The 21,831-nt window shown below is 44.0% G+C and overlaps 1 protein-coding gene across 1 annotated transcript in view; it reads right to left on the bottom strand.

The window, feature by feature from the left end:
- KDM2A (lysine demethylase 2A) overlaps window positions 1–21,399 on the bottom strand; it is a 93,301-nt gene extending 71,902 nt beyond the window's left edge. Inside the window, 1 exon segment of the mRNA XM_027856044.1 lies at window positions 21,274–21,399. Within this exon segment, the coding sequence (XP_027711845.1) occupies window positions 21,274–21,315 (42 nt within the window). The 5' untranslated portion in view covers window positions 21,316–21,399.
- Between the last annotated feature and the right edge of the window lie 432 nt (window positions 21,400–21,831).

A 21,831-nucleotide genomic window follows, 5' to 3' on the forward strand; every position in this document is an offset into this window, starting at 1 on the left:
AGAGAAAGAGAGTGAGAGAAAAGGAGAGGGAGAGAGAGAGAAAAGGAAAGAAAGAGACAGAAAGGGAGAGAAAGAAAGAGAAAGGGGGAGAGAAAGGGAAAGAAAGAGAAAGGAGAGAAAAGGACAGAAAGAGAGAGGGAGGGAAAGGGGGAGAGAGAGAGGAAGAGAGAGAGAAAGAGAGTGAGAGAAAAGGAGAGGGAGAGAGAGAGAAAAGGAAAGAAAGAGAGAAAGGGAGAGAAAGAAAGAGAAAGGGGGAGAGAAAGGGAAAGAAAGAGAGAGAAAGAGAGAGAAAGGGACAGAAAGAGAGAGGGAGGGAAAGGGGGAGAGAGAGAGAGAGAGAGAAAAGGAGAGCGAGAGAGGGAGAGGGAGGGAGGGAGAGAGAGAGAGAGAGAGGGCGAGAAAGGGAAAGAAAGAGAGAGAAAGGGAAAGAAAGAAAGAGAAAGGGGGAGAGAAAGGGAAAGAGAGAGGGAGGGAAAGGGGGGAGAGAGAGAGAGAGGAAGGGAGAGAGAAAGAGAGAAAAGGAGAAGGAGAGGGAGAGAGAGAGGGAGAGAAAGGGAAAGAAAGAGAGAGAAAGGGAAAGAAAGAAAGAGAAAGGGGGAGAGAAAGGGACAGAAAGAGAGAGGGGGGAAGGGGGGGGAGAGAGAGAGAGAGAGAGAAAGGGAGAGAGAAAGAGAGAGAAAAGGAGAGGGAGAGGGGGAGAGAGGGAGGGAGAGAGAGAGAGAGAGAGAGAGAGAGAGCGCAAGCGTGTTTGGCCTGGAGTCAGGAAGATCTGAGCACAAAATAGAACTCGGACATTTACTATCTATGAGATCCTGGGCAAGTTCCGTTAGCTCTGTCAGCTTCACCATCCTGATCTGCAAAATGGGAATAATAATACCTCCTAAGATTACAAAGAAACTCCTGGCGGACAATGATTCTGACTGAAGTATCATTTACAAGGCCTGAATACCATCACAATAGGCATTTGGTTCTATCAGTGATGTTTGCTACAGAATTTTTTAACCCAAACACCAACTTCCTTGCCTCTAAATGCCACCCTCCCAAGAGACGAATTCCTACATTATGTGTATTATGGCACTTCACATACCTACAGCAATTTGTAAACAATTTTTAGTCATGTCCAAGTAGATGACAACTGTAAAAGTTATTTTTGCCATTTTATTCTGCAGCTTAAGAGCCTATGAATAACATCCGTATGATGAAGTCAAAGTTAGCCAAGTATTCAATTCAACAGGAGTTATTCAGTTCCTCCTAGATGCCAGGTATCACAGAAGGCTGGGTGGAGGAGGGGAGCTACACAGAGTATAAGACCCAACCGCTGACTTTAATGGCCAGGTAATCTTACTGGAGTAATCTAATCATAGAACTGAAATTTTCTGGAAAACAAACAAGAAAAACCACACCTTTCTGATTTACAGCAATCACCTCATTTTACTGATGAGGAAACTGGGGCCCATAAGTGTTATCCACCTCAAACAGTCTGAAAAAAACAAAACAAAACCGAAGGCACACACAGGAGGTAAAGTGAGAAAAAAGAGACGAGGCCTGATTGTGGACAGTCCTTAAAATCAAGCACAGTAATTTGACCTTGATCTGATAGGCAAAGACAATGGACAGCACTCCCAGAGGTTACTAATCAAGGGAAGAGAACATAAATAAAATTTCTACAGTCAGTGTGGTAGCAGTAGGCAGGATAGATTGCTAGGAGGGAGTCTGAAAGGCCTCAGAGTTCAGGAATCCAACTCCTGGACCATGAGCCAAATGTGACCTGCCAAAGGTAATACCTAGCACATTCATGGGTGCTCATAGGCCAGGAGAGTCTAACCCACCACCTGCCACTAACTTTGTACCAAAAGGGATTTTGCTAGAAGGCTAGCATTAAGTAAGCTGTGAACAATTCAAGGAGTGAACCGTCATGCACATATACACAGATTTCCCAGACTGAAGAAAGGAAAAGCTATTTAAAAGTCATTTAACCCCACTGCCTAGCAAAAAAAAAAAAAAAAAAAAAAAGGAATGGAAAGGGGCTAAATTCAGGTGAAAGTATGAGGAAGAACCAACCCAAAGGGCAACAGAGGAGATAATGGGTAAAGGAGGAAGAGTGGCTAAAGGTTACTTCTCACCTAGATCCTAAGTACCGAGTGGACAAGGAAAAGATCTCATTGCTTTGGTTTTTCTCTCATCTGGCAGACCACTGGACACATAGAAGCCCAGTAATAAATGTTAAGCTGAAGGGGAAAATTGGGAAGGCAATGCAGCTTAAGGAGGGAGAATTAAAAACTTGCATTCATTCCAGTCTATGTCATGTGCAAAAGTGTGCTGGAGGGGGGAGGGTTCAATGCTACACAAACACACTCCCTATGCCCACAGAGCTTACACTTCCATAGCTTTTATCAAGCTTCATTAGAAGAATATCTTAATGAAGATTTTATTTTTTAATGAATTTTTAAATGAATATTTTATTTTTTAAACTGCTACAATTTGCAGCGGGAATAGCAAAGTATATTCTGCAAAGAAATCATGTCTTGCTGAATGCAAACACAATTTAGACTTTAAAAAAGCCTTTTTTAAAGAGCACCTAAAATAATAACGGGAAAGTTCTATCATGGATAAAAATTCCTTACTGAAAGGGAACCAGAGATTGAGGTAAATCAACACTTTTCTTATTAGCAGAGTATAATAATAGGGTCACTCCCCACCCCCCATCAATGTTTGGACTAATCTTACTGACAAAGAAACTCCCTCCATGCTAGATAGGCAAAAGACCAACTTAAGAGCCTCAGAGTTGCCTGGGACAGAAGAAAATTAAAAGACTTGCCCAAGGTCACATGATAAATTAAAGCAACTGAGCTCAGGTCTCCTTACCCCCCAGGCCGGCACTTTACCCTCTACACCCACTGATGATATAACTACTAGGCCTAGGACACAGCCTTCTTGGAAGGATTGCTCCAAAATATTGACAAAAATCACCTCGATTCAGAGGCAAAGGAAGACTCTCCACTCTCCTCCCTGCAAGTGGAATATGAAGCCATGGGCTTGCTCAACTCCCTGGTCAGAGCAGAGACCGGTGGATTTTGGGGGCCAATACATTTTCTAAGCCTCAATAAGCTACCGACATCTGCACTGACTGTCGCCGTTCAGTCATTTCAGTCGTGCCTGACTCTTGGTGACCCCACTGGGGGTTTTCTTGGCAAAGATACAGGAGTGGTTTGCATTTCCTTCTCCAGCTCATTTTATAGATGAGGAAACGAAGGCAAACAGGGTGAAGTGACTTGCCCAGGGTCACACAGCTAGGAAGTGTCTGAGGCTGGATTTGAATTCATGAAGATGAGTCTTCCTTGACTCCAGATCCAGGCACTTATCTACCGTGGCGCCACCTAGCTGCCGTCCTCTATACCAGCTAAAGGTTTACAAAGAGGCTTCCTTTGGATACAAGTATTAAAGAGGCTCCAAGGGTGAGTGACCTGGGCAGCATCCGGCAAGCCCCCATCCCTGAACTCTACACCTGGTGCTCTTGGCACCATACCTTAAGGAAGACGATGAAGAAAGGAGAGCTTCTCAGGACTCTCAGGGGGACAGAGCAAGGCACAAAAAGCATTTTTGGTCATTCTAACTGGTAGACCATCATAAATTTCTAAACACTGGAATTTTGTGCACAACAATTTTTATTCACTAGATTTCAATTTCACTTTAAAGGCTCCATCAACATTTACTAAGGGCCTACCACTGATGAGAGAGACAAAAAATAAAGCTGTCCCTGTCTGCTCTGAAGGAGGTTACCTTCTAGGTCTCCTGCCCCTGCTGGAAGGCGTGGGAGCTCAGGCATCATGGAGGGTGCTTTGGGGGCTGCACAAAGAGAAGCGGACCTTTTTGTCAGCTGGATGACCTCTGGTTCCGTCATTTACAAAATGAGATAACATCGGTCCACAATAGACCCACCTCAGGGCTATTGTGAAATGACAGGCAGAAAGTACTCAGTTACTCTACAAATACATTTTCTAGGTTGAAACTATTCAAGGGTTCCTCCAAATGTCCTAGAGCTCTTTGGCCAGCTCCCTTCCCATGCTGCTGGGCTGGGCTGGTCTAAGACCCTCTGTACACAGGGGCATCATTCCCACTGCCAGGAAGTGCCCATTGGGCAGCCTCTCTGGTTTTACCTTTGCATCCCACATGCCTAGACACAATAAGGGCTGAATCGATGCTGGTGGAAAAAATGAACTCGACATACTGAAAAAGCAAAGACACTCTAGGAGCACCTCCATTTTGAATTCCTGAGAAAGGGTCTTGCTCTTCTCCACCAACATTGCCTTCCCTGCACAGAACAAGCCCTCCATTCAAACACTTGTGGAACTGAATTCCTAACAGACTCACTGAGAGAGATAGAAAAGATCAAGGAGCTCAGGAGATGACATAAAACAAACAGAAATGGAAGCCACTGCACCTGAGTGCATAAGGATCCCTGTAGGTGGCAAACTGGTTTAGTTTTTTAAACGTGGGCTTATCCATGTTTTGCTGTATTTTTATTTTTCTGTAAACTATTTCCTGATACATTTTAATCTGGTTCCACACTCTGGAGTGTAGTGGGCCTCATGTTTGACACACCTCTGATGTAAATGTAGAGGAGGTCAAATCAATCGATTTGTACTTTCCTCAGTATGGCACGGGGGGAGATGCGTGGGAGTCAAAGGACTGGGGTCCAAATTCCACCTCAGTCTCTGCGTAGGTCATCTTGGGCAAGTCCATTAACATCTGATGGCCTCAGTTTATACATCTGGAAAATGGAGGGAGTGAGGGAACTGAGCCAGGTGGCCTTTCAGGTCTCTCAGTTTTAAAACCTAGATCTCACAGATTCTAGGATCTGCAATTGATGGGGAAAGAGTGGAGCAGGAGGTTCCTAAACTTCCATCAAGCCGAGATTCTCCTCCTCAGACCATCTACATGATCCCCCCCACCATTCCTTTCTTACTTCACCTTATACCTCTCTGGAAAAAACCGTCCACAGACCAAGGCCATTTCTCCACTGCTCCCTCCCTCACTCCACACTTGGAGGAAAGGGGAGCCCTTCGGGCGCTCTGCAGAGTCCATCCTTTTCAGTTACCCCTTGTCCCTCTCCTTAATTTTCCACCTCTCTCTATCCACGGGTTCCTTGCAGGCTGCCTCATTCTGAAAACCCCCTTACTTGATCCTATTATCCCTTCAAGCCACCACGTTCTACATCTCCTACCTTTCACAATCAAACTCCTAGGAAAAGCTATCTGTATAAACTGCCTCCACCTTTTACTTAGAATCTGGCTTTCAACCTCATCTTTTAACTGGCACTGCTTTCTTTAAGGTTACTCTTCTAAAAAAATCTACTGACAGCTTTTGTTTTTGTATCATCTGCATTTTCCAATGCATTGCTCCCAGAGAACAATTCCTTGTAACACAGGGGGAAAAACAATTCAACAAATCTAATCAATATATCAAAAGGTCTGACAGTATATACAGTGTTTTACATCTATGGCCTCTAATCACCTCTGCAAAGGAGGGGAGAAGAAAGCACCTTCTCCTTTCTTTTCTTTGGTGACAAGCTTGGTCATCATCCTTCTGCAGCATCACATTTCCACTTTCATTATCTCCCTTGCCAAATCCAATGGCCTTTTCTTAATCCCCATCCTTCTTGACCTTTTGTCAACATCTGACACTGATGACCATCCTCTCTCTCCCCCCAGGGCTTCCGTGACACTGCTCTCTCCAGATTTTCCTACTGTCTGCTTGGCTGTGAGTGGATCCCCCCACTCTGGTCCAAGGTCCTCTTCTCTCTCTCTCACACACACCCACACCCACCCACACACGGATCTCAGAAGCTTCTCATGAAGTCTAGTCCCACATCACTGCTGGACTGGGAACAAAGGACCTGGATTGGACACCAGCTCTGCCACCTTCTACCAAGGATCTTGGGTAGGTCAGTGACCTCACTTTGCTGCACCTCAGTTTCCTCTGTCAGATGTGAAAGGTGGCCTAGAAGCCTTCCCACTCTAAAGCTGGGGTGCTGACAAGTCCAAGGAGATGACCCATAATAAGCATCTCAAATTCAACATGCTTACAACAGACTTCACTCACCATTGCTCTTATGTCCTCTATTTGTTGAGGATTCTCGTCACCTAGATTTGAAACCTAGGAAGCATCCTCGATCCTTCCTTCTCCTTTACCCTTTATAGTCAATTAGTTGCAAATTCTGATCTGTTCTGTCTCCATAATTTTACACCTTCCTCTCCCTTCCCAATTGCGTCTCCTGTCTGGACTGCTCTACTTACATCCAATCTCTCTCTTCTCTGATCTACGCAGCCGCCAAAGATTTGACCTTTCATTGCCTTGCCTGCCTCTTGTAAAGAGCCAAGCTCTTCTGTCGAGCATTGAAAGTCCTTCCCAATCTGGCTCCTATCTTCTTCACATTTATTAGGCCTCACTTTTCTTTACACACTCTAGGTTCTCTGGTCACTCTTCAGCCATACTGGTCTCCTTGCTTCACCCAGGCTTTCCTCATGCCTCCTCCCCTTCACCTCACTGAAGCCTTAGTTTACGTGGAAATTCGCTTCAAGGGCCGTTTCTTCCAAGAAGCTGCTCCTGATCCACCTGGTCACTAGTTGCTTAGATTACTTTGCATCTATTCTGCATCTGCTTATACAAGTACATGTTATTTCTCCCCAAAAGATTACATGATACTTCAGAGGCAGAGATCTGTTGTGTAAATCCCCCAACACGGAGCAGAGGTCCTGGTACACAAGTGCTTAATAAATGCTTATTGAGAACTCAATTGAGAATTTGTATTTGTCTAGCTAGGAAAATTTTAATTCCAGGGGAAAATGGCCTATAAGTGGCATGTTTTAAGAGTGCCATGATTAAACCTACAAGGAAGCAAAGAAAAGATGGACAGCTTTCAACATAACACACAGTATTTAATGTATAGGCTTTCTTGAAATGAAAAGTTATTGCTATATATTTTGAATCCTCTCCTATGTTCTGCTGTGCACATGACATTTTATATTTATTTATACTTATAAATATATAAATATTATATTTATAATATTTGAGTTTATGTTTCTTTCTCTTTTCTTATTATGTATTTAAGTTTTAGCATTTGTCTAAAATAAACAAATTTTAAAAAAAAAGACTTCCATGATTTAATAACTCTGCATATCCTATTCCTACATCCTAAAGGCAGCTCACCACTGTAAATGGAGCATTGAACCTCATATCAGAAAGACCCAAATTTGAATCTACCCTCAGGCACTTACTGGTCTGCTGATCCTGGCCAAGTCACTTCACCTCTGTCTTCATTTCCTATCTATAAAATGGGAATAACACTTAACCTCCCAGAGTGGCTGGGAAGAGATAAAGATTGGTAAAGCACTACAAATATTATTCCCAAGAAATCAATTACTGCACTGCAGACTGGGCCTGGTGAGGAAGGTGGCAATTTCACACATCTGTTACAACCACAAGGTCACACCTAAGAAGGGTTGGAGAACACTCATCCAATGCCATCTATGCCCAGTAACCGGGGTGACTCAGGAGCTCTGAACTGGGCCCTCTTCTCCTTTTGATCTCTATTATCTCGCTTAGTGACCTCATCCATTTCCATGGGTTCGATCATCATCTCTAAGCAGATGATTCCCAGAGCCAGATATCCAGCCCTAGTCTCTCCTGAGCTCCAGACCCATGATGTTATTATTGAGGCACTTCAGTCATATCAGACCTTTCATGACTTCATTTGGGGTTTTCTTTTTTTTTCTTTCTTTGGCTAGGCAATGGGGTTAAGTGACTTGCCCAGGGTCACACAGCTCGTAAGTGTTATGTGTCTGAGGCCAGATTTGAACTCAGGTCCTCCTGAATCCAAGGTTGGTGCTCTATCCACTGTGCCAGCTAGCTGCCCCTATTTGGGGTTTTCTTGGCAAAGACACTAGACTGGCTTGCTGTTTCCTTCTCTGGCTCATTTTACAGATGAGGAAACTGAGGCCAACAGGATTAAGTGACTTGCTCAGGGTCACACAGCTAGTAAGTGTCAGAGGCCAGATGTGAACTCAGGGAGATGAGGCTTTCTGACTCCAGGCCCAGTACTCTATTCACTGTGTACACCTAGCTGCCCAATCCCACATTACCAAATGCCTTTTGAGCATATTAAGGAGGATACCTAGTAGTCATCTCAAATTCAGTATTTCCAAACCAATATTCATTCCCCCCCCCAACTCTCCACTCTTTTGAACTTCACAACTATTGTCAAGGGCACTACCAGGAATCCTCCAAGTCACCCACGCCCACAACTTCAGTGTCAAACTGGAATCCTCACTCTCACTCATCCCATGTAACGAATCAGTTGCCAAATAGCGTTTTCACCTTCCCAACATCCCTTGTACATCCCATTCTCTCCACTCACAAGAGCTCTACCTTAGCTCAGGCCCTCACTTCTGCACTACTGCAACAATCCTTCTTCTGGCTGGCTTCTTGCCTTGCGTCTTTCCCCACTCCAATCCTCCACTCACCATGTCTCCCCCAACTCAATAAACGCCAGTGGCTCCTTGCTTCCCTCCAGAATCAGACATCAAGCCTTCTGCCACTTACGTGCCTTCACAAGCCAGCCCGTTCCTCCAATTCCTTCTCCTTTCCTCCCGGCCCACTAGCATTTCCTTCTCGTATAAGACACTCTATCTCCCATTTCTATGCCCCTGGAATGGTTGTGCCAAGTGTGGAACATTTTCCCACCTCATCTGTTCCCTGGCCTCCTTCAGGACTCAGCTCAAATTCTGCTTTCAGCAAGAGGCTCTTCCAGGCCTCCAAGCCGCTAGAGCCTTCTCCTCTGAGGCTGACTCGAGACACTGTACAGATCTGTTATGTGCCCCAGTTGTTGTCTCTTGCGCTGGAATGTGAGCTCCTTAAGGGATGGGCCTATTTCTGCCTTCCTTCATATCCCCATGCCTGGAACATAGGAAATACTTAAAATTCGTACGGTTGTTGACTGGCTGCAAAAAGCTTCAATTTCCTGGTTCCAAGTACAAAGAAAAGGTCTGGCAGGTACTTCAGAGAACAAAAGACTGAATGTAGAGCATAACCATCTGAAGTAAAGAAATGGAATTGGTATATCTCCTCAGAGTAGTACACCATCCGTTTCTATCCTTTAGTAAATCTCTTAATCTGAGTCTTAGGAATGACTGGCAAAAACTTGGAGCTATGCCCACAAAGTTTCTAAATTAGGCATACTCTTTGACCTAGAAATACCAGGCTTGTAGGCCCACAACCCAAAGAGATCCAAAAAGTAAAAAGAAAAAAAAAGAAAAGATAAAGAAAGAAAGAAAGAAAAGGTCGCATATTGTACTAAAGTATTTAAGGTAGCTCTTTTCTGTGATGGCAAAACCAAGGAGATACCCATAGAGTGGGGGAATGGTTGAACAAGTCATGGCATATGAATGAAATGGAATATTATTATGCTGTAGGAAATGAAGAAAAAGATGGTTTCAAAGAAACCTGGTGGTAAGACTACTACACACCAGGATTTCCCACAACACAGGTCTGTCCCACGCTCCCCTGTTCGTGTGCCCCTGCTGGCTCATCTTCCCTCCTGTCACAAGAAACTGCTTGGCTCCTGCTTCCCTGGAGACAGCTTCCTGGTAGCCTCTGGCTAGGACCTTGCCTCAATTTTTACAGACCCATTGAGGCCATTCCCCGTGAGCTCCCTCCTCATCTCCCATCACTCAGATGCCTTCTGCCCCTCTCTCCTCCTCCACTCCTGTCTCACACGAGGAGGTGGCCTGACTCCTGACCAGGGCGAGCCCCTCTGCCTGCTCCAGTGATCCCGTATCATCCTGCCTCCTCTGTCATCCCTCTCTCTCACTTATTTACAGTCTCTGTCTACTGACTCCTTCCCTGCTACCTACAAACACGCCCACATCTCCACCAAACCTCAAAAAACTCATTTGATCCTTCCGTCCCAGCTGACTACGTCCCACATCTCCTTTACTGCCCTTTGCAGCCAAACTCCTTTAAAAGGCTGTCTGTGATAGATGCCTTCACTTCCCCTTCTCTCACTCTCTTCTTAACCCCTCACAACATGATTTTCAGCCTCATTATTCCACTGAAATTGCTCTCTCCAAAGTCACCGATGTCTCTTAGCGGCCCACTCCAGTGGCCTTTTCCTAGTTCTTGCTCTCCTTTGCCTCTCTGCAGCCTCTGACACCACTGATCCTCTTCTCCTCCCCGAGACTCTCTTCTAGCTGGGTTTTCAGGACCCCTCGCCCCAACCCCCGCCCAATTCTCCTCCCACCTCTCTGACCTCTCCTTCTCAGTCTCTTTGGCTGGATCTTCATCCAGCTATTCCTGTAGGTGTCCCTCAGGGGTCTGTCCTGGGCCCTCTTCTCTTCTCCTTCTGCACTACTTCACTTGGTGATCTGCTGATGTGCATCAGCTTCTATGAATTTAATGACCATCTCCATACTAATAATTCTCAAATCTACCTATTCTGCCCTAACCTCTTCGCTGACTTCCAACCTCATCTCCACCTCTCTTTCAGGTATGTTGAACTGGATGTCCAGTAGACATCTTAAACTCAACATGTCCGAAACAGAACTCCTTATCTCCCCCCTGAGTTCTGCCCCCTGCTTCCTTCCCTATTAACACAGAGGGCAACACCACCTTCCCAGTCCTTCTCTCCCCCGACACTGTCCCCACCCTGGTGCAGGCCCTCATCCCCTCAGGTCTGGACTATTACAATGGCCTTCTGGTGGGCCTGCCTGCCTCCAGTTTGTCTGCATTCCAATCCATCTTCCATTTAACCACCAAAATGATTTTCCTAAAACACAGCTCTGATCACGTCATCCTCCCACCCTCGCCCCACTCAATGAACCCCAGTGGCTCCCTGCTGCCTCTCGATCAAATACAAAATGCTCTGTCTGGAATCCAAAGTCTGTCATCACCAGCTTCCTCCTACCTTTCCATCCTTCTTCCACCTTACTCCCTGCCATGTATTCTTACATCCAATGACACTGGCTTTCTTCTCCCAGCTCCCAGCATTTCCCCTGCCTGTCTCCAGTGCCTGGAATGCTTTACCTCCTCGTTTCTGCCTACTGACCTCCCTTGCTTCCTTTAAGTCCTAACTAAAACTCTATCTTCTACAGGCAGCCTTTCCCAGTCCCACTTAATTCCAGTGCCTTCCTTCTGTTAATTATTTCCTACTTAACCTGTACGTAACCTGCCTGCACATGTCTGTTTGCATGATGTCTCCTTCATTAGATTGTAAGCTCCTTGAGGGCAGGGAGGGCCTGTCTTTTGCCTCTTCTTGTATCCCCAGTGCTTGGTATAGTGTTTGGTACACAGTAGGCACTTACTGACTGACTAGCTTCCTGGTCACCTAAGGGCATTAAAAAGTTCTACCCACATGGAATCTAGATGTCGGAAGACCAGAGGAGTCACCAACCCAACTCTGCCGACCAGACGGAGTTTCCAAATGGAGATGATGGGTCCACATCTATAGAAGCCCCTGTAACTTTGCTGCATGTACTTCCTGTGGTCAGAGCCAATTAAACCGTTCATTAACTATTCCATGATGCATAAACACTTCACTTCATCCCAACTTAAATAGAGTACTGGCAGCAGGACAGTCTCGTACACCTGGGAAGACCTGTGTAAACTGATGTGAGCAGAACCAGGAGAATAACGAATACCATAACATCAACACTGTGAAAACAAACAATTATGAAAGGCTTAGAGCTCTGATCAAGGCAATGCTCAACCATGAATTGAAAGGACTGAGGATGAAGAATGCTATTCATCTTCTAATAAGAAGTAATGAATTAATACACAGAATGAGACACATTCTTGAACATGGCCAACATGGGAATTTGTTTTTCTTGAGTATACTTGTTACAAGCGTTTGGTTTGGTTTTTCCGGGGGGGTGGGGGTGGGAATGAGGGTAGGAGTGAGAGATACCAGGAGGGAGGGAAGGAGTAAGAGGAAGAAATAATAAATAAATGCTCGATAACTGAAAAGAAACTATTTTTTAAAAAATGATTAGTAACCTATTTTCTCAAGCACTAACATCCCCAACTTCAGAAACCATCAAACATCCTTGATGAGAGCACAAAGAGAAGAGGTAGGCTTTTACAAACTACATTTTACAACAGATCATATCTTTGTGGTCACACAGTTGACTGAAAGGTACAAAGAATAGAATGCCCACTAAGATGATTGTGTATAGATTATAACTATCTGACTTAAGAGGCAGCAAGGTGCAATGGTCAAAGAACTGGCCTCAAAGCCAGGAGATGGGGTCCCAGCTCTGCTTCGGCCACATGAAGGTGGTGTGACCCCGGTCAAGTCCTTTCACCTCTCATGGCCTTTGGCAATTCTAACATATCTAAATTGTAGAGGAATTTCCTTATCTGGGAGTTTTCCATAAGAATGAAACCTCACAAGTCCAGCACTTCTCCCTTTCCCAGGAATCAACAGGGAGAAAAGCTTCTTTGAAGGTTTTCCTCTCCAAGCCAAATCTTTAAAGAATTCCTTGAAAGATGTAGCAGAGATAACGCTCACACAACCTACTCATCATTAATATCAAGTAAGGCATAAGATAGGGAGAAATACACTTGACAGCTATTTGCTACCATCATGGAGGCTGTCTAGTGCAAGATCAGTCAATCAAGGTAAATTAGCATTTATTAAGCTCCTACTATGTGCCAGGCACTATACTAAGTGCTGGGGATACAAATAGGAAGAGAAAAGAAAAAGATAGCCCCTGCCCTCAAGGAGCTTACCATTGAATGGGGAAAGAGAACACACAAAAAGAAACTGAAAAAGGGAGAGGGGGAGGTCTCTGACAGGCAGGGACATGGTGGAAAAATTAGAGATATCTCAAACTAGTGAGGCTAGGCAAAAAATGAGGAGATGATCTGACCTTTGCTCCCTTCTTAAATTTTTGGGTCCAAATCAAGGAGGAAATAACCACGGCAACTTACACAGCATTGACTGCATCACGCCCCCAAACACTGCCATGCCTACCACTTAAGACTCAAGATAACCCTAAAGAGCTCGGCACAAACTATCCACACAGGAAAAAGCAAGTGGATGAAGAATGCCTGTAATCTAGACTGTAGTACATAGTAGGATAAAATGGACAACCTAAGATTGAGGACTGCTTTAGGTCATCAAGCTGAATTTATCCCTCAGTGATCGTCTAGCCTGTCCCTGAAGACTCCAAGTTCAATTAAACCTCAACACAACAAGCATTTATTTAGAAACTGCTCAGTATTGGGCACTGTGTTAGGTACTACTGGTCATAAAAATTAAGTCTCTGTCCTTAAAGAGCTTACATTTTACGAGAAGGGAAACGTGTACAAAGATAAAGAAATACAAAATACATAAATGAGATACAAAGTAATTGGAGTGGGAGGGGGAGATGGAAAACACTAACAACTGGGAGATTGGCTAAGTATTCCTGTGGAACAGCAATTCCTGGGGTCAAGGTTTATTTTTCTTAAAAATAATTTGATTACACGTAATCCAAGGGAAAAACATTTTTTAAAAGAATTCAATAAACATTTAATATATTTGGTTATAACTGTTTTTCAATATAGTTGTAATCTTTTTATAATCCCATGTACTTAAAAATATTACCCCAAAAAGGGTCCATAGGTTTCAGACTGTCAAAGGGGTCCAAGACACAAAAATGTTTAAGAACCCCTGCTTTGAACAGCACCTTGAAATAAGCTAGGGATTTCAAGGGGCAGAGGGGATATGGGAGGATGCGTCAAACGTGGGGGGACAGCCTAAGAAAAAGCACTGGAAATGGAGATGGAAAAGCATTTACAGGAATGGCAAGCAGGTCAGTTTGGCTAGACCCCGGAGTGTGTAAGGAGTAACGTTGGGCCTGATGGAATAATGAAATCATTCAGGCAAAACAGATTGGAGCCAGACTATGTGACTTTAAATGCTAAAGAAGTTTATTTTATACTAGATCCAAAAGGGCATCACTGAACCTTCACGAACAGGGCAGTGATCTCATCAGTCCTGTGCTGTAGAGATATCAATTTGGTAGTTGTGTGGAACCTGGATTGCAAAGAGAGAAAAATTAGCAGGCTAATGCAACAACCCAGGGCAGAGGTGATGAGGGCCTGTGTGAGCATACTGACCATATGAATGGGAAGGTCAAAAGTCAGATGTTGGAGGGAGAATGAAATTAATACTAGGCAAATAATTGGATTTAGGGGGTGAAGAAAGAACAATTCACCCGAGGATGTCTGGAAGGAAGGTTTTATCTCATGACAAGCAGAGAAGTTACAAGAGGTTTGATTTTAAGGGGAAGATAATGACTTCCATTGAGAACATGGTGAGAATTCTATAGGATATCCAGGTAGGTCTATGAAGCAGGAGGAACTTCATGAAGGCCTGATCTATCTATTTGGGGGTCACCCATAAGAATGAACGCGTTCACAATGGAGAGGTTTTAAGAGAGGGCAGAGCAAAGATGCCTCGGGACAAAGCTCACTTAGTGGGAGGGATAGGGCATGAAGAGTCAGTCATGGCAACTGAGAATGAAGGCAGAAGAAAGTAGCCAGGAGGCGGGGGCAGTTGACAGGATAAAAAGTAACAGAGAGGTCAAACAGAATGAAGACAAGAACAGTCCCTGGATATAGCAATAAGGGATCCCTGGTAACCATGGAAAGAACAGACCTCACTACCAAGGCAGCCCATTTCACTTCTGCAAAAGCCAAAGGGTTAAAAAGTTTTCCCTTACACTGAGCCAGAATCTAACGATCTGTAATACCACCTCCTCCTCCTCCTAATTCTGCCTTCGAGGATCATGACAAACCAACCTTAGCCCTCCTCCACATGGTAAACCATTGGGAGAAAGCTATCATGTCCTCCAAAAGCTTTTCTGCAGATAAAATAAAAGCCTCAGTTTATGTCATTGATCCTCATGTGGCAAGGTTCTGACTGTCCTTACCATGCTGGTCTCCCTCCTCTGCCCATGCTCCAATTCCTCATTGACCTTCCTAAAATGTAATGTGAATAACTGAGCCCAACATTTCAGAAGTCATGGGACCAGGACAGGAGTACAGAAAACCTACTACGACCTCTCTCTACTTCCATTCATGTAGCCTAAGATCACATTAGCTATCTCTCCCCGACATGCTACCTTCCCAGGCCATAAACCCTACCATGTCTTTATCACATGAGCCATTGATTAGACTCATCTTTCCTATCCTATATTTGTGCACTTGGGGTTTTTTTCCCCTTAACCCAACTATAAATCCTCATGTTTAACCTCCTACATTCAAATTTTATCTTGTCATTGTCCCCCCGCCCCAAATAGTTCAAGCTTGCCAAGACCTTTTTAGATCCTGATTCCATCCTGAACAGAGCTATCTCTTCATGTGTGAAGTCACCTACAACACTGATAAGCAAGCTATAAGCCAAGCATATTCATCTAAGTCAGTGATAAAAAGTTGGGACCCAACAATGCCAGAACAGAGCTCTATGATAAGTCCTTCACTAAAGACCTTCTCCCATGCAAGGGTTCTGGGCACGATTAAACAAGATGACACAAGGGAAATATTGATATTAGCTGCTCAGTTTTATCACTTATCTCTAAGACATTAAATAATCACTTCAAGCCCTTTAAATTAGTGTTGGGGGACTCTTTTTATTTGTGATGAGGATGGAAGCTCTATGTGCTGCTGCTGGAGGAATTAACTTTTCTAGATATGCAGATCAAATCCAGGTCAAAGCAAATCAATCAATATTCTTTCAGGCCCTTCTATGTGCAAGGTACTGTGAAAGATACAAAGAGAACAACAGATTCACAAGGGGTCAGCTTTAGGTAGGTAATTTATAGTCTAACCGAAAGGGCCCAGATACAATAAAGGATGTGTCAAAAATGTCCCTAAGTTCTCTACCAGAATTCTGAGGAAGGCTGCACCCTAGACTAGCACTGTCCACCTTATAAAGTGGCTGTGAGGAAAAACCTCATCACAGGGAAGCAGGAAAGGATCCTCAGAAGCAGCCTGTTCCACCACCAGCCCTAGGTATCAGGGCTCTTTCCCACCAGCATCCCCCAAACATGTATTGCTTGTATCTACTCCGTGCCAGGCACTGGGTCGGATGTTGGGCATATGAGGAAGAAAATCAAAATGCTTCCTGGCCTCAAGAAGCATATGTATTACTGGGAGAGAGATATGTATACAAGGAAGCAAATGCAAAGTAATTTGAACAGGAGAAGCATGATGGTGTGGACATGAGGGAATGAGATCCAGGAAGGCCTCCTGTCAGAGATGGCACTTGAGCTATGGTTTGAAGGAAACTGGGTACTCAAGAGGGAATACAAGCCAGACGAGGGGCCCATTTAAACAAAGGCATGGAGGCTGGCTCTAGAATGTCACAAAATAGCAAACAGCAGGTCAGTTTGGCTGGAAGAAAGAGTGTATGAAGGGGAGTAATAAAGAAACTGGACTAGAAGGTAGGTGGGAGCCCCTGTGAAGGGGCTCTTTCAATGCCAGGTTCTAACTGGCTTTAAATGCCAGTTTATATTTTGTCCTAAGAGCAACAGGAAGCCACGGCCGATTTTACTCCTATCAGCTTGGCAGTGAGATCCTTGAAGGCAAAGGTCATTTCATTTCTGTCTGAATCCTCTAGACTAGGCTAACACCATTCCGTGCACACAGGCAGTGCTTAATAAGTGCTTATTAAATGGAAAAAATAAGACCTCCTGCTGGGCTGACCAGCCTCCTCGTACCCACCACTCTCTGGGTCTCCAAGCCCACTTCTATCCGTACTACTGTTTAATTCCCATCTCTCCACCTTGTGCATGCAGATTTGGAAAGAGACTTTTTCAGGCCTTTGCTGAAATCTAAGCGTACCAGACCTAAATTTCCCTCATCTACCAGCTAAGTCAGCCTGCTTTTAAGGAGCCCATCATCGTGATATGACATCTTTCAGTAGCGCCAGGACCACCACTTCCTTACACTCACCAAAGCACCCCTTCAACAACGGTCTAGAATCTTGCCAGGAATTGACGGCACAATTTGTCATCTTGTCACAGAAAGGAACCACCTTCTTTCCCTTTTCGAAACGTAAGGCATTTCCCTAGCTCCAGTGTGCGAACTCCTTTGCCATCATCCTTGATCCGTCCGAGAGCACCAGGGCTCGCCTCCCTCCCAGGAGCCCCTTTTCTCACGTGCGCCCAGGGAGTAGGAGCATAACCACAGCCACTTTCCTTTGCTTGCTCTTTGACCATTTCTTCACTTAGTCTGCTAACTCTCTCTCAATTCCCCGATAAACATTTCTGTCCCCTCCTTTCTGATCTTTCTCCTCGGTGGAGAAAACAGAGGTAAAGTACTGAACGGCACCTCAATGCCTGTGTCCTTCAGTTACTGTCTCATTCGCTGCAAGCATGGTTCTCTTTCTCGTTCCTCTTCTTGTCACCCACAAAGTGCCCAAAATAAGAAAATAAATGAATATGCCCCATGCCACCCCCCCCCCCGCCATTGTTGCCTTGAGCTCCTCTCCTAAACCTCGGCTCAGGGCTCTGGGCTGGCTCATGCCCTTCTCTTGTCTTCTTCTTTAGTCACCTCTCTTTGCTCTCATCTTCCAGACTAGTCTCCTCACAATCTCAGCTTCATCACTTCCTTCTGTGGCCACAGTTTCTTGAAATACCTCCTCCCTTTTCTTCCTCAACACAATCATTTAGAGCATTAGAATTTTGTTCCTAAGAAGCTTCCATTACTCTTGAACAGAGTTCCCTTGTAGAATCTCAGGCTGTGGAATCCTGCCTATGCTTCAGCTGAACTCTGAGAGCCATTCTCCCTCAATGGAGAGCAGCCACGCTGCCCAATACTTCCTTAGTCAACTTCATCAGGGCATTTACCAGTCACTTCCTAAGCTCCCTGTAAATATAAAATCTGTTTTCTAATACATGGCATCTTTTGTGCAGAACAAACCACCCCCACTAAGATCTCTAAAGTAGATCACTTGACTACGAGATCATGTTGTAAGAATCTGCAAGGAAAAATCCCATTCAAAAAAATGGATGCTTTCCTTGCTTAAGGAAAGACAATCATTGTTCATCTGTGTCTATTTCTTTACCAGTCAATTCACCTCTGGCACCAGAAAAATAGGCACTCGAAAGTTTGGTATTCACAAATTCTACTGCAAAGACAACCCATCTAGGTAAGGAACATTTGCCACAATCCACAGCGATAATAAAATTCAGCCAAGAGACCACCAAATTATTCTCTAATTATTATGATCCCTACTTCTCCCAAGAGCTAGAGACAAGTCAAAATTTGCTTTGCCAAGCAGAGTCTGTGCTCTTTAGACACAGCTGTAGTAGTTCATAAACAGCAGAAGTAATAATAGCTGATATTTACACAGGACTTTCAAGACACTATATTTACAGTATCTCATTTGGCCCTTACAACAACCTTGTTGTAATGCTACAGGTATTATTTGCTCATTTTACAGAGGGAAAAACTGAGGCTCAGAGAGTTTAGGAGTCTTCCCTGGGGTCACAGTAGAACTAAGAAGTATCACAGGAAGGATATGGCCCTGGATCTCTTGTGATTCCAGGTCCAGCTCTCTCTCTTTCCACCACACTGCCCCTCCCAACCTGGTACCAAGTTCTTAGAAAGTGTATTTTTATTCTTACTAGCAAATTTTCAACAGTAAAAAAGAAAGGCAGGTAAAAGAAGATTTCAAAACACTATAAAAAAGGCTATGGGTCAGTTATCTAGTTGTGACACTGAAGAGAAAGAGAATAGGACTAACCCATCTAGAGAGATTCCTTTACAAATGAAGATGTTAATATTTGCTATAGAAATAGGCACTTGATTCCTGAAATGATTTTTTTCAGGATAACAGAAAAACGTTGATGAACATAATAATTATAGCCCCCATATTACATGGTGATCCTCTGACTACAACACGAATAGTATATAATTATAAAGGATGAATCTTGGTCTGCCGAAAGAAATGAGAAAACACACCTGCCTCCCTTGCACACTAATCTCTCGCTTCTGAGGAACAAGGGGTCTAGAACACTGTCAGAGTCAGCTGATGGGTTGGTTAATCTCACTGACTTGCCTTTTGATCTTTTCTTTTTTTATTCTTTGTTATGATGGATAGTTCAGTGGATAGGGAAATGGGAGGGGGGGTGCATTTGGGAAGGGAAGTAATACAAAAAATGTCAATAGAATGAAAACCTTTTTTTTAGAAGAGCCGTATCACAGTGATCACACAAAAACTTTACCCTCACTGGTCAAATTGAGGGAACCTGTCATACCTACTTCCTTCCTTTCATATTCCATAATCAGTAGCCACACAAAATAAGGAATTCTATACTTTGATCAACTTTAAAAATCACAGATTGGTCAAAGGATGCCCATAGTTTATTTACAAAGACTTCTCTTTTTAAGTCAGTGAAGGATAGAAGAAAAAAGTCTCTAACTTTTATCCCCAAAGTTTACACTCCTCCTCCTGCCTCAAGCTTGTTCACAGGCCATTCCCCAAAGCCTTCTTGCCCCTGGATACTTCACTGTTCTTTCCCCCAAGCCTTCCCTCCAGGAGGACTCTCTACTAAGAGGCCTTTCTTGACTCCCCCTAATTGTTAACGAGCTCAATTCCTCCTCAATTCATTTGGTATTGACTTATTTGTACATGTTGTACCCCCTGAAGGCAAGGACTGCTTTTCATTTTGGTCCTTGCATCCTGGGTCTAGCACTGTAGTTCACACGCAGTAGGCACTTAAAAAAATGTTTCTGAAGTCTAAATTTGATCTGGAGTCCACAAGGCTCTAAACCCTGGATACTACATTTGTATTGGGCTAACAATACCACTCTACTTGGAAATAAATGTCTAACAACCAATACAAGTTTCTTGACTAACGCTGATTTTGTAGGAGATACAATTTCTGCGGACAGAGCTCAACGCTGGATAGAACGTATCCTTAGCTTCACTAAAAAGATCTGTGGCATCTATTTATTCAGATAGGTCAATTTCCAACAGCAAAAGTCACATAGCATGGATCATCTATAAAGTCGTCTTAATTTAATAGTTTTGCCTTTCAAGAACAGATGATAAAGAGTAATGTATGAACTGCTGTAGAGTATGAACTGCTGGCAGGACCAGCAGAACACTTTCCACACTAACAACACTGTAAAGACAACTTTGAAAGACTTCAGAACTCTGATCGACTCAATAACAAGCCACAATTCCAGAGGACTGTTATCTCTCAGTGCAGAGATGATGGACTCAGAGCGCAGAATGAGACCTATGGTTTTTGGACACGATCAATTTGGAAACATGTTTTGCTTGACTATAAATATCTGTCACAAGGGTTGTTTCTCTTTTTCCCAATGGGAGTGGGTGTGGGAGAAGGAAGAACCCAGGACTAAAAAAATAGTCTTTTGTTAATTGAAAAAAATTTGTTAAAAATAATTCAAGGTACCTTCTATCCAGCAGTAAAGTTGTAAGTTGCTTGTAGATAACATTTTCCTGTCTATCACAGAGAAAGACTGCATACGATTTAGGGATGTTCCTTCCTAAATGTTGCTGGAACAACACATTAACAATCCCAAACAAGTGCTAGAGGAAGAGACGTAAATATAGCAGCACAGAGAGTCCTCCCACTAAAACTAAGACTCTCACCACAGCAAAGCTGCATCTTTCCCTGGAAGATGAATGGTCAGCTTCTGGACAGCGGGGTCCGTGTGTGTTCTAACTATCTCTGTCTCTTCAGGGCCTGGCACAGAATATTGACTAGAGAAGGTTCTAGATAAATGCCTTTTAAATTGACTTGTACTTACCAAAATGTTCAAACAGTAGTTTTCCTGCGTGTCTTAACATTATTAATAACTACACAGGAGACAACTTTTAAGAGGTCACAGAATGGATACAGAAGTAACTAAGCTGCCCCATTCTCTCAAGCAAAAGCAGAGCTCTTAAATTTGCACGTAAGACATTTAGCTACAATCTTTATAGCTGTTCTGGTGCTGTATCTACAATCTATCCAAAGTCTAGCTATTTATAATGATTTTCCTAAGAAAAAAGCCGTGTTCTATTTGACACAGGACTCTTCTTGTCAGAAAGAGGGACTCGTCAAGCCCTGACTGTTCAGTCCTCAGACCAAAGAGCCTTAATATACCTTTCTTCCCCACAGAGAAGCCACCTAAGAGTCTGGACCTGCTGTCCAGTCACTGAGCTTGGAAACAAAGAGGGGCTATTTTGCTGTAGTAGAGAAGGAGAGCACTGACCAGTCTCTGGCTATAACGGATTCTTTCTTCCTCGGGTTCCATCTCTCAGAGCTCTTCTGTTGAGACGACCGTCAAGAAAACCTCTCCTGAGCTGTCTTCTTTCTCCTCAGGAAGCAGAAGGCAACACTAAAGAAGGACAACAATATAAGCCCGGATCAGAATTCATCCTCACACTTGTCCTTTTCTCAGACCCTGCGGGGACACCAGGTAACCTAGACACATCATAAGCCCCAAAAACCCCACCAAGAGAGCTGGCTCTTTCCCCACAGACAGTGGACTCCTGCGCTTTTACCCAAGGGGTTCCAGGCAATGAGTGCAATTAGTTGTAACACTAAAGTTGTCTGTGGCCTGGGCAAGCGAGTAGGTTTCACTTCCTTCTGTAGAGGGAACAGCCCTTGCCTGTCCCCACAGGGCAATCCAAATGTGCAAGGCTCTTCCCTTGATGTCAGCATCAGCACAAAATCCCAGGGCTGAATGAGACTTTCCACTCCCCTTTCATCTCCGGAGGTCTCCACGGGTGAAGGGTACACTGACCTAATCCTTATTCGGCTAGTGGTT

The sequence above is a fragment of the Vombatus ursinus genome, unplaced genomic scaffold (genome assembly GCF_900497805.2).
Source record: "Vombatus ursinus unplaced genomic scaffold, bare-nosed wombat genome assembly UNPS02011369.1, whole genome shotgun sequence".
NCBI classification, from domain to species: Eukaryota; Metazoa; Chordata; class Mammalia; order Diprotodontia; family Vombatidae; genus Vombatus; species Vombatus ursinus.